At 42.3% G+C, this 11,904-nt stretch overlaps 1 protein-coding gene across 3 annotated transcripts; it reads right to left on the bottom strand.

Moving 5' to 3' along the window:
* Window positions 1-8,739: 8,739 nt before the first annotated feature.
* Window positions 8,740-11,841, bottom strand: CZH14orf119 (chromosome Z C14orf119 homolog). 3 transcript variants are annotated; one of them, XM_070726850.1, is made up of 2 exons: window positions 11,700-11,841; window positions 8,740-9,266 (listed from the first exon to the last, which is right to left on the bottom strand). In XM_070726850.1, exon 2 carries the CDS (start codon window positions 9,263-9,265, stop codon window positions 8,918-8,920), a length of 348 nt encoding a protein of 115 aa, XP_070582951.1. In that variant the 5' UTR covers window position 9,266; window positions 11,700-11,841; the 3' UTR covers window positions 8,740-8,917. The 3 variants fall into 3 exon arrangements, with proteins under 3 accessions (XP_070582951.1, XP_070582949.1, XP_070582950.1); XM_070726848.1 differs by having other exon boundaries at window positions 11,523-11,701; XM_070726849.1 differs by lacking the exon at window positions 11,700-11,841 and adding an exon at window positions 11,431-11,499.
* Between the last annotated feature and the right edge of the window lie 63 nt (window positions 11,842-11,904).

Here is an 11,904-nt window from a genome sequence, read left to right as displayed (position 1 = left end):
TGCTTATTTGACCCCTATGACAATCATTAAGTGTTGTACCACATGATTCTTGACAAATGTATATTTTATTTTATGTACGTTGAGAGCATATGCACCAAGACACCTTGTGTGTCCAATCACACTTGGCCAATAAAAATTCTATTCTATTCTATTCTATAAACAAACAAACGAACAAATTTTGTACCATCATATTCTAGAGAATGTCAACTTATCTATCTCTCATTCTAATACCTACATTCTAATACATACATAGTATCTCTTTCCATGTCCACCTAACCCAGGGGTCAGCAACCTGCGGCTCAGGAGCCGCATGTGGCTCTCTCATCCCTCTTTTGCGGCTCCCTGTCACTCAAAATGCATGCCAATATGTGATACCTACCAGCACGCAATCTATTGAGCTTTTCGAACCCCCGGTAGGCCAACCATGGATAAATCCCCCCCCCCAAAAAAATTCCGAAGAAAACAGAACATTTAATTCAACTACATATGCTAGTTCTGCGGCCGCTCAGAAAAGAATTAGGCCTAACCTGATTCCAATGTCTACTTTGCGTTTCTAGCTATGGATAGAATCTATTCCATGTAGTCTTCTGTATCTCGTTTATCTTTTATTTTTAGCATTAGTCTGTCCATTTCTGCACAGAATAGAAATAAGATTGACGGCAGAAAAGGACCTCATGGTCCATCCAGCCCTTATACTATTTCCTATATTTTATCTTAGGATGGATCTATGTTTATCCCAGGCATGTTTAAATTCAGTTAGTGGGTTTACCAACAACGTCTTCTGGAAGTTTGTCCAAAGCATCTACTACTCTTTCAGTAAAATAATATTCTCTCACGTTACTTCTAATCTTTCCCCCAACTAACCTCAGATTGTGGCCCCTTGTTCTTGTGTTCACTTTCCTATTAAAAACACTTCCCTCCTGGACCTTATTTAACCCTTTGACATATTTAAATGTTTCCATCATGTCCCCCCTTTTCCTTCTGTCCTCCAGACTATACAGATTGAGTTCATGAAGTCTTTCCTGATAAGTTTTATGCTTAAGATCTTCCACCATTTTTGTAGCCCGTCTCTGGACCCGTTCAATTTTATCAATATCTTTTTGTAGGTGAGGTCTCTAGAGTCTAGAACACAGTATTATTCCAAATGGGGTGTCACCCGCGTTCTATACAGCGGGATCACAATCTCCCTCTTCCTGCTTGTGATACCTCTAGCTATGCAGCCAAGCATTCTACTCGCTTTCCCTACTGCCTGACCGCACTGTTTCCCCATTTTGTGACTGTCAGAAATCACTACCCCTAAATCCTTCTCTGCTGAAGTTTTTGCTAGCACAGAATTGCCAATAGTATCTTCCTTACCATCTCCTCATCTCAAGGGGTGTGTTCACTCTTCCACTGCTACACGTACACAATTCTTGCTGCGTGTCAAGATGTGTAATATTAGGCATATTGTCCCTTTTATCATAACTGTCTGATATAACGCCTAATAAAAATAATTCTAGCTTAACCTCTACATGATGTCCAGTCATTTTTTCAACCACATACGAATTTGTATCCAACATTTCCTTGCCTTTAAACAAGTCCACCACATGTGATAATATGTGCCAGGAATTTGTTTACCTTTCCAACAGTCTGGGGACTAGAGACAGGTTCCACCCGGTTCGGACCGGTCCGTCCGAACCGGTAGCAACCCAATAGTGACATCATAACGACGTCACAGAAGCAGTTCAGTCGGTGCTGGTCCATGGAGGCCGCCATCATTTTTTAAAACAAAATTCTGATTTTTTTGGGAGGGCGGAAAGCAATGATCATTTCAAGGGGCAGAAAAATGTGGACAGGTGTTGGTGTAAACAAGATTTTGCTCCGTCCTTTTTAAAAAAAATTCTGTTCGCCTGGCTTTAATTTCTTTGGCTTAGAATTTCTTTTTTTCTTCTTCTTCTCATGTTTATAAGGAAGTGGTATCAGGTAACTCGTGATGCTACCAGGCAGAGATGACTCTTAGTAGGAGAAGTTACACAATCTATATAATTCATTGCCTTATGATACGGGTGACACAGGGGTGAAAGTCAGCTGGTTCTGACAGATTCTGGAGAACCGGTAACAGAAATTTGGAGAAATTTGGAGAACCATCAAATTCCACTTCAGGTTGGCCCCACAATGGGATAGGAATGGGCATAGAAATAAAATAAATAAACAAATAAACAAATAAATAAATAAACAAATAAATAAAAACAAACAAACAAACAAACAAATTTTGCATTGCCTTTATATATATATATATATAATTTATTTATTCAATTTTTATGCCGCTCTTTTCCTTAGACTCAGGGAGGCTTACAACATGTTAGCAATAGCACTTTTTAACAGAGCCAGCATTATTATTATTATTATTATTATTATTATTATTATTAATAATAATAATTAGACTTGTCTGCTGCCCCTCTCCAAAGACTCGGAGTGGCTCACAACAAGTAATACATGAGATACAAATCCAATATTAAAAACAATTTTAAAAACCCTTATAAAAAAACAGTCATACAATCCAAACAAACCATACATAAAATGGAACAGCTGGGGGAATGTCAGTTTCCCCAGGCCTGGCGACATAGGTGGGTTTTCAGAAGTTTACGAAAGGCAAGGAGGGTGGGGGGCAGTCCTGATCTCCAGGAGGAGTTGATTCCAGAGGGCGGGGGCTGCCACAGAGAAGGCTCTCTCCCTGAGTCCTGCCAGACGACATTGCTTTGTTGATGGGACCCAGAGAAGGCCGACTCTGTGGAACCTAATAAGTCGCTGGGATTCGTGCGGCAGAAGGCGGTCCCAGAGATAGACTGGTCTTTATAGGTCATAACCAACACTTTCCTCCCACCAAGCCATGCTACACCTACCAAGACACATCCAAAGAACCAGTAATACTAATAAATGTCACATAGGCTGGATACAGCCCTCTATCCGAACTCTAGAAACATAGAAGACTGACGGCAGAAAAAGACCTCATGGTCCATCTAGTCTGCCCTTAAACTATTTCCTGTATTTTATCTTAGGATGGATATATGTTTATCCCAGGCATGTTTAAATTCAGTTACTGTGGATTTACCAACCACGTCTTCTGGAAGTTTGTTCCAAGGGTCTACTACTATTTCAGTGAAATAATATTTTCTCACGTTGCTTTTGATCTTTCCCCCAACTAACTTCAGATTGTGTCCCCTTGTTCTTGTGTTCACTTTCCTAACTCTAGATCCAGAAACGTATTCTGAAAGAGAACAAAAAATTGGGTATAGGTAGTATGTGCCGTGAAGGGTTGCCGGCTACTGCTGCTATCAGTGCATTCCGCTCTGTGTTTCCAGCTGGAAAATTCTGGGAATTAAAAGTCCACGAGTTTCAAAACTTTTAGACTTGTGGACTTCGACTCCCAGAATTCCTCAAGCAGCCATGTTGGATGGGTATTTCTGGCATCTAAAGTACACAAGTCTTAAAATTGCAAAAAAACCCATTCTTTTAAGAATTTCCTTGCTAAAGTACAATTTGCACAGGGAATGTCAAAAGAAAAAAAAAGGAGCAGGCTTGGATTACATTTGTGGTGGCCATCTTGACTTTTCTGACCTCTGTGCCTCTAAGAAAGCAGTTTAGTATTTCAGAAACCCAGTCCTGTTGATCAAAGGATCTTGTTCCTTGAACAACTACAAAAATAAGGTAATAACTTGAGTCAGTGTTTGGGTTGAGCTATGCTTTATTATTTATTTATTTATTGGATTTGTATGCCGCCCCTCTCCGGAGACTCGGAGCGGCTAACAGCTACAATAAAATAGTGTACAATAGTAATCTAATACTAAAAACGATTAAAAACCCATTAGTATAAAAACCAGACATACATACATACCATGAATAGAATTGTAAAGGCCTAGGGGGAAAGAGAATCTCAATTCCCCATGCCTGACGACAGAGGTGGGGTTTAAGTAGCTTACGAAAGGCAAGGAGGGTGGGGGCAATTCTAATCTCTGGAGGGGAGTTGGTTCCAGAGGGCCGGGACCATCACAGAGAAGGCTCTTCCCCTGGGTACCGCCAAGCGACATTGTTTAGTTGACGGGACCCGGAGAAGATCCACTCTGTTGGACCTAACTTTAACCATAATGTATCAAATAAACCCCAATTGGCTGGGTTTGCATGAAATCATGATTCACCCAACCTATTAAACCATGATTCGCCCAACATATGCCAAAGGCCAATAAATCCTATGTTGGCTTGATGCGTCTGATTAATCAAATATTCTTTGTAAGAAAGCCCACCCAGCCTCATTCAGCTGGGTGGGAATGGGAGAGATACTCCAGATGTTTACCCTTGGACTAAAATCCCCATAATCCACAGCCAAGGGAGCTATAGTATAAAAGACACCAATAAGTTTGGAAAGGCTGATCTACAGAGCTATGCTCCATGTTGGCTGGTGAGGTTATCAATTAAAGCAGTGTTTTACAAATATGGCTACTCTAAGACGTGTGGACTTCAAGCCCCAGAATTCCCTAGTCAGCTTAGTTGGCTGAAGAATTCTGGGAAATGAAGTCCATTACATCTTACAGCTGCCAAGCTTAAAAAACACTGGGCTGAAGACTCAGTAGGGCCTCTAGTGGCCAGAACTGAATATTACCCACCAGAGGTGAATTTAACCCATATCTAACGCATACATTATTGCCTATGCAGTTTCCCCACCACCACCCCGAACACTGCTAAATAAATAATCCCCTCAACACTGTCAAACTATTTCCTAAATCTGCACTATTATCGTTCTTATCACCCATCTCCTCCCACAAACTATGAGATTAGACTTTCAATCCTGGGCCTAGAAAGTTTAGAACTAAGACGCCTAAAACAAGATCTAAGTATTGCCCACAGCCACAAGATCATATGCTGCAAGGTCCTGCCTGTCGGCGACTACTTCAGCTTCAACCACAACAACACAAGAGCACACAACAGATTTAAACTTAATATTAACCGCTCCAAACCTGACTGTAAAAAATATGACTTCAGTAACCGAGTTGTCGAAGCGTGGAACTCATTACCAGATTCCATAGTGTCATCCCCAAACCCCCAACACTTTACCCTTAGATTATCTATGGTTGACCTATCCAGATTCCTAAGAGGTCAGTAAGGGGCGAGTACAAGTGCACTAAAGTGCCTTCCGTCCCCTGTCCTATTGCTCTCCTATATCTCCTATACCTTTCTTCTATTCCTATATCTCTTCTTCTATTCTTTCATTGATATGTTCTATCGCTATATCTTCTTTTCTATTCTTTCATAGATATATTTTACTATGAGTATCTCCTCTATAACCTTCATCATGTATTTTACTATGTGTATATATATACCCACTAAAACTCTCATTGTGTATTGGACAAAATAAATAAATAAAAATAAATAAAATAACTATATAACTGTAACATTGTTGCTTGTATCCTTACAATTTATATTGACAGGTTCCTAATATGATTTGATTGTTTATTTGTACCTGGACTATCATTAAGGGTTGTACTTTCTGACTCTTGATGAATTTATCTTCTCTTTTATGCACACTGAGAGCATATACATTAAGACAAATTCCTTGTGTCTCCCATCATACTTGGCCAATAAAATTCTATTCCATTCTATTCCATTCCATACAATCTTATTCTCTATTCCATTCCATATGTTCTATTCTGTTCTGTTCTAATTCTATTCTATTCTTTCTAATTCTATTCTATTCTAATTCCATTCTAATTCTATTCTATTCTAATTCCATTCTAATTTTATTCTATTCTAATTCTATTCTATTCTAATTCTATTCCTTCTAATTCTAATTCTGTTCTGCCGGGCTCTCTGGTATGAGCCTCCCGAAAATTCAACGGTACAAATTTCAGACACACACACATTTGAAAATTCAAAACAATGTTCTTTATCAGAAAAGTCAAAATAAACTAAGCACTCTTTTTGTATTACAAAGAGCACTGGTCCCAAAACAACCTGGTAGTCTGTACAATTCCTTTAATCAGTCCTTAAGTACTTAGCTTGCAGCTGTGAAGAAACGTCACAGCCCTCCTTCTTCCACGAAGTTAAACACACACACACACTTTGCTCTGCTTTGGTTTCAAAGTCATGAAAAATCAACAAATAAAGTCTAGAAAACAGCAAAGCATGGTCCTGAAGAACTACGATCAGATAATCTTCCACAACGGCCAAACCCACACGCTGCTATTTATATCAGCAGCCATAATTGCTGGAGCCCCACCCAAACACAGGTGGCCTCTCTTATCTCCTGTAATATGCCCTCAATTGGTCTCTTCTACGCATAATTCTGCAGTTGCGTGTGTCCAAGACTTCTGCATCCGAATCGACCGAAGATAATGGAGATTGGCTTCCTGGGCTGTGTGCCAAGCCCCCCTCTTCCAAGTCACCCCCACCTTCTTCTTCGTCCGAGGAAACTGAACTACCTGACTCTGTCGGCAATAACACAGGCCTGTGACATGTTGAAGTTTCCCCTGCATCCACCTCCACATTCCCTGGGGCAGGAGCTGGGCCAGAGCCAACCACAACAAATTTTAATTCTAATTCTAATTAATTCTAATCCTATCCCATCCTATCTTCTATTCCAGTGGTTCTCAACCTTCCTAATGCCGCGACCCCTTAATACAGTTCCTCATGTTATGGTGACCGCCAATTCTCCCAACAGAGCTTTCGGCTGATTGGCAGGAAGGTCAGAGGGACACCCCCCATTTTAAACGCCTGATTGGTCAGATTGTAAAAACATGTTCCAAGGCGCCAGAATAGAAGCTTCAGTTACTAACACCAGGGGTAATTTGTCTTTTCCCACGGTCTTAGGCGACCCCTGTGAAACGGTTGTTCAACCCACTGCTCTATTCCATACCATTCCATATTTTCTATTCTCCATTCTATTCCATTCCATTCCATACCATGTATTGTACTGTACTGTATTCTATTCTATTCTATTCTATTATGTTCTATAATCTATTCTGTTCTATAAGACAGAAAGTTAAAAGAGACAGTTAATTATTATTATTATTATTATTATTATTATTATTATTATTATTATTTATTAGATTTGTATCCCGCCCCTCTCCATAGACTCGGGGAGGCTCACAGCAATGATAAAAACAATATATAATGACGAATCTAATAGTTAAACTCCAAAATAACAATAATACATTTAAAAAGTCTAAAAAGTTTAAACCTTTTGGCTTCTGATTTCTTAGGGACATTTTGCAAAGGGCAAAATAATGGAGAGGCCTTCTCCAGGCCTTGGGCCTTTAGATCGCTCAGTTCACCTAATTAAACCCTAAAATTGGTTGCTTCCATTGCAAATTTTGTTGGCTTTTTAGGCCATTTAAAAACATAGCGTCTCTCTATAGCTTGCCCACGAAAAGGGGCTATTAGAGACGGCACCCCCCCATGCTTGATTTTTAAATTTTTTTTTTTTTTAGGCTGAGGAAATCCCGGTCAAATCTAAAATTCAATTACAGGGTGTCCTCGACTTATAGTGGTTCATTTAGTGACTGACGGCACTGACAAATGTGGTATTTTTTCACACTTATGACCGTTGCAGCATCCTCGTGATCACGTGATCGAAATTCAGATACTGCGTTTCAACCAATTCGTATTTATGGCGGTTGCACTGTCCCGTAAGTCACGCGACCCCCTTTTTGTAACAAGCCAAGTTGACAAAAGGAAAAAGCCGGATTCCCCAAACCACCATGTAACTCACAATGTCTGCAGTGATCCACTTAATAACTGTGGCAAGGAAGGCCATAAAATGAGGCAAAATTTCTGTCGCCTGGCTTCACAATGTAATTGTCAGGTCGATTGTGGTCGTAAATCAAGGACAATTTGCATTAAACATCTGAAGAAGACGGTTCTAGCATAGCAATGAATGGTTGGCTCTATGATCAGAGTCTGGGGGTTTTGGTTTTGTTTAATTTCACGGGAGGTTGAAACCAGAATAGCGTCTCAATAATTAAGATTTTCTGTGCTGATAAATCTCACTTAGTGATTTATTCTTGATAGATATCTGAGATGACTATTCACCCTTATCTAAAAAGCTAAACTAACAATTTCCAGGCCCCCAAATAATATATCCAACAATTTGTAACTGACTGACACTGAAAAAATATAATTTTCACGGCATTTTAAATCCCTTGCTAATTTGTTCTTGGCTATATTCCTTCACTTACAAAACTTTTGCCAGATCTATCCTTGAATACAGCTCATCTGTCTGGAATCCATACTGCATCTCGGACATCAACACCCTCGAAAATTTTTATTTATTTTATTTTTATTTATTTATTTAGTCCAATACATAATACACATTGAAGAGAATAGATATGTAGTAATATAAAGAAAAGAATGGAAGAAAAGATATAAAAGTATAGGTGAACATATTTGAAAGGAAGAAAAGGTAAATGAGATAAGGAGAGACAATTGGACAGGGTCAATTGTGGATAGTCTAAGGGGAAAATGTTGGGGGTTAGGGGTTGACACTACTGAGTCAGGTAATGAGTTCCACGCTTCGACAACTCGGTTGCTGAAGTTATATTTTTTACAGTCAAGTTTGGAGCAGTTAATATTAAGTTTGAACCTGTTGCGTGCTCTTGTGTTGTTGTGGTTGAATCATTTACCATATTACAAATTGGTAAATGGAAGACAAATTCCTTGTGTGTCCAATCACACTCGGCTCATAAAGAATTCTATTCCATGAACCCAGAATTCTATTTGCTAAACAATATTTTATTTGCACATTATTCAAAGGTTGCAACACAGAAAGACCTTTGGCCAAGCTTTAACAGCAGCTGGCTAAAGACGTCCAGAGAAATCAATATTCCCCCTCCCCAAATAAGTGGGGGTGGAGAGCAGTGACATGGAAAGGAGGGAGCCGCAGCCCGCTTTAGACTTGTCCGGCAGTGGCGGCCACTTCTTGGTAAAACCGTCCGGCCAGCTCCGGTATCTGCTCTTCCATCTGCCGGATAAACTCGTTGCGTTCGGCTTCCGACCAGCTACGGAACCACTGGTCCCAGAGGCGCATCTGACACTCGTAGAGGGACGGCGGCTTCCCGGGGCTCAGCTGGAGCCTGGTTAGGGTCTCCATCAGGGGAAACAGCTTCCAAGGGACGGCCTTGTCCACCAGGTCTCGGAGGAAGTGTTCCCGCTGAGCCAGAGTCCAGCCAGACAGCCAATGCAGAAGGCAGCGCATCTCTTGGGAGGTAACGTACGACAAAGGCATCGGCTCCGACATCCTGCAGGGGGCAGCAGAGAAACAAGGGTGGGTGGGTGGGAATGTCAGCCAGTTCTCAGCTTATGATAATATTTCCCTCCCTCCCATCTTTTCTTCCCTTCCTTTCCCCTCCTTCCTTCTTTTCTTCCCTCCCACTCTTTCTCTCCTCTTTTCCCTCTCCTAATTCCTTCCCTCTATCCTCCCTCCCTTTCCCATATTCTCTTCCTTTCCTTTGTTCCCTGTCCTCTCCTTCCATTCCTTTCTTCCTCCTTCCTCTATTTTCTTCTCTCCCTCCCTTTCTTCCCTTCCTTCTCCCCTTTCTTCCTTTTCTCCCCTCCTTGCTTCCCTTCCCTCCTTCCATTCCTCCTCCCTCTCCCTTTCCTTCTCTCCTCCCTCACTTTCCTATCTTCCTTCCCCTTCTCCCCTCCCTTCTTTCCTCTCCTCCCTTCTCTCCTACCCCCCTCCCTTCCTTTCCCTCTCCTTCCCTCCCCTTTCTCTTTCCAGTTTTCTCTTCTTCCCTTCTTCATTCATCCTTCTGAGCAGGCAGCACCCAAAATCATATAGTATATTGAATAACTTTGGAAAACAAACTTGGAGAGCCGATGGAACGAAGAACTGCTGAAGGTGCAGGAACCAGAAAAGCTAGTTTAGGGAGCAAAAATTTGGGCAAAATCCTATCCTTGCCTGAATATATTATAGGACCAGATTCCTAACTAAAAATATCACAGTGAACATATGTCCTGAAAATAAATCCGTTTATCGGCACATCACATTCGCCAAGGATGGTTTTCATACAGGAAACATCACCAAGAGTTTGGGAGGCCAAACATTTACAATGAAAAGTGCTAAAGGAAAGAAGGAAGGAAAAGGAAGGAAAACAGCAAAGAATGGCAGGGAGAATGAAGAAGGCTAGAAAGGGAAGAAGGAGGGAAGGAAAAAAGGTAGGCAGGAAAGCAAGGACGAAAAAAGAAGGGTTAGCGGAAGAGAGAAATGGAGGAAAGAAGCAAGGAAGGAGGAAGGCAAGAAGGGAAGACAAGAAAGGGAGGGAAAGAAGGAGATGAAGGAAGAAAGAAAGGGAGGGAGAGATGGAGGAAAGGATTAGAAGTCCTTCCTTCCTTTCTTTTCCCTCCCTTTTTTCTTTCTGTCTCTTTCTGTCCTTTGTTGTCCCTTTCCTTCCTCCATCTCCTTCTGTCTATCAGCTCTTCCTCCCTCCCTCAGTCCTCCCTTCTTTTCCTTCCTCCTTCTCCATCCCTTCTTCCCTCATCCCTCCTTCCTATTTCTCCCTCCTTAATAATTTTTCTCTCTCCTTTAGTTCTTCCTTCCAACTCTTCCTTCTCCTTCCTTCCTTAATGACTTTTCCCCTCTCCTTCTGTCCTTCCTTCCGTCTCTCTCCTCCTTTTCTCCCTTCTTCCTTCCCTCTCCTTCCTTAATAACTTTCTCCCTTTCCTTCCATCCTCCTCTTTCCTTCCTTCCATCTTTCCCTTTCTTAATAAATTCCTCCCTTTCCTTCCTCCCATTCTTCATTCCTTCCTCCTTTTCCTACCTTAATAATTTTCTGGCTCTCCTTCTGTCCTTCTCCATCCCTTCTTCCTTCCTTCTTTCCTCCCTCTCCTTCCATCCTCCCCTTCCTTAATAACTTCCTCCCCCTTCTTCCTTCAGTTCTTCCTTCTTTCCTTCTCCTTCCTTAATAACTTTCTGGTTCTAATTCCGTCCCTCTCCTTCTCTTCTCCCGTCCTTCCTTCCCTTCTTCCTTCCTTCCTTCTCTCCCTTCCTTCCATTCTTTTTCTCCTTCCTTCCTTCTTTCCTCCCTCTCCTTCCATCCTCCCCTTCCTCAATAACTTCCTCCCCCTTCTTCCTTCAGTTCTTTCTTCTTTCCTTCTCCTTCCTTAATAACTTTCTGGTTCTAATTCCGTCCCTCTCCTTCTCTTCTCCCGTCCTTCCTTCCCTTCTTCCTTCCTTCCTTCTTTCTTTCTTTCTCCCTCCTTCCTTTCCTTCAACGCTAGCAATTGAAGCCCAACCATCTTGGAAGTTGCCAAAGTTGGGAAAAACCGTCCGAAAAACAACGGGGAAGGCTTTCTTCCAACGGAGCGGATACGTGAGTATACCCCCCCGCAAGCCAGCTTGAGCAGAACTCGGCTGGTGCAAACCCACAATGCTGGCTAGCCCTGCCCCAACCTGGTTTGCACCTGGGTGCGAGCAAGCAGAGCAGAGCCCCTCCAGGCAGGTCATACGGCCACTCCCCGGGCCTGGGTCTCGCCCACTGTCGGAATGCACCCACCCCACTCCGAGGGACATGTCACGAGTTCATTCAGCATGATGGGGCTTGTAGTCCACCATGCCAACGATCGCACCACCTAGCAAAGATAGGCGCGGCATTTTGCAAGCTCAGAAATCCCCTTTTTCCTCGCAACGGGTGGCTGGAGCCGAAGACAAGCCAGCATTTCCGCCTTCTCACCTGCTTGGGCTCAGATCAGGGTTTGTCCCATCGCCGCCAAACAAACTCGGCGTTTTAAGCCGCTCCGCCTTCGGGCGTGGCGACGGAAATCGGCGACGATATCCGGAAAAACCCGAAGACAAACTCAGCCGCCGGGCTTCCGAATGAAGGCGCTTTCACTTTGGCGCTGGGCGGAAGTTGCCCCGATAGTTTCCGTCACCGCCCC

Source organism: Erythrolamprus reginae, chromosome Z, assembly GCF_031021105.1.
Source record: "Erythrolamprus reginae isolate rEryReg1 chromosome Z, rEryReg1.hap1, whole genome shotgun sequence".
Lineage (NCBI taxonomy): Eukaryota > Metazoa > Chordata > Lepidosauria > Squamata > Dipsadidae > Erythrolamprus > Erythrolamprus reginae.
This window is presented reverse-complemented; position numbering and strand designations above follow the sequence as displayed.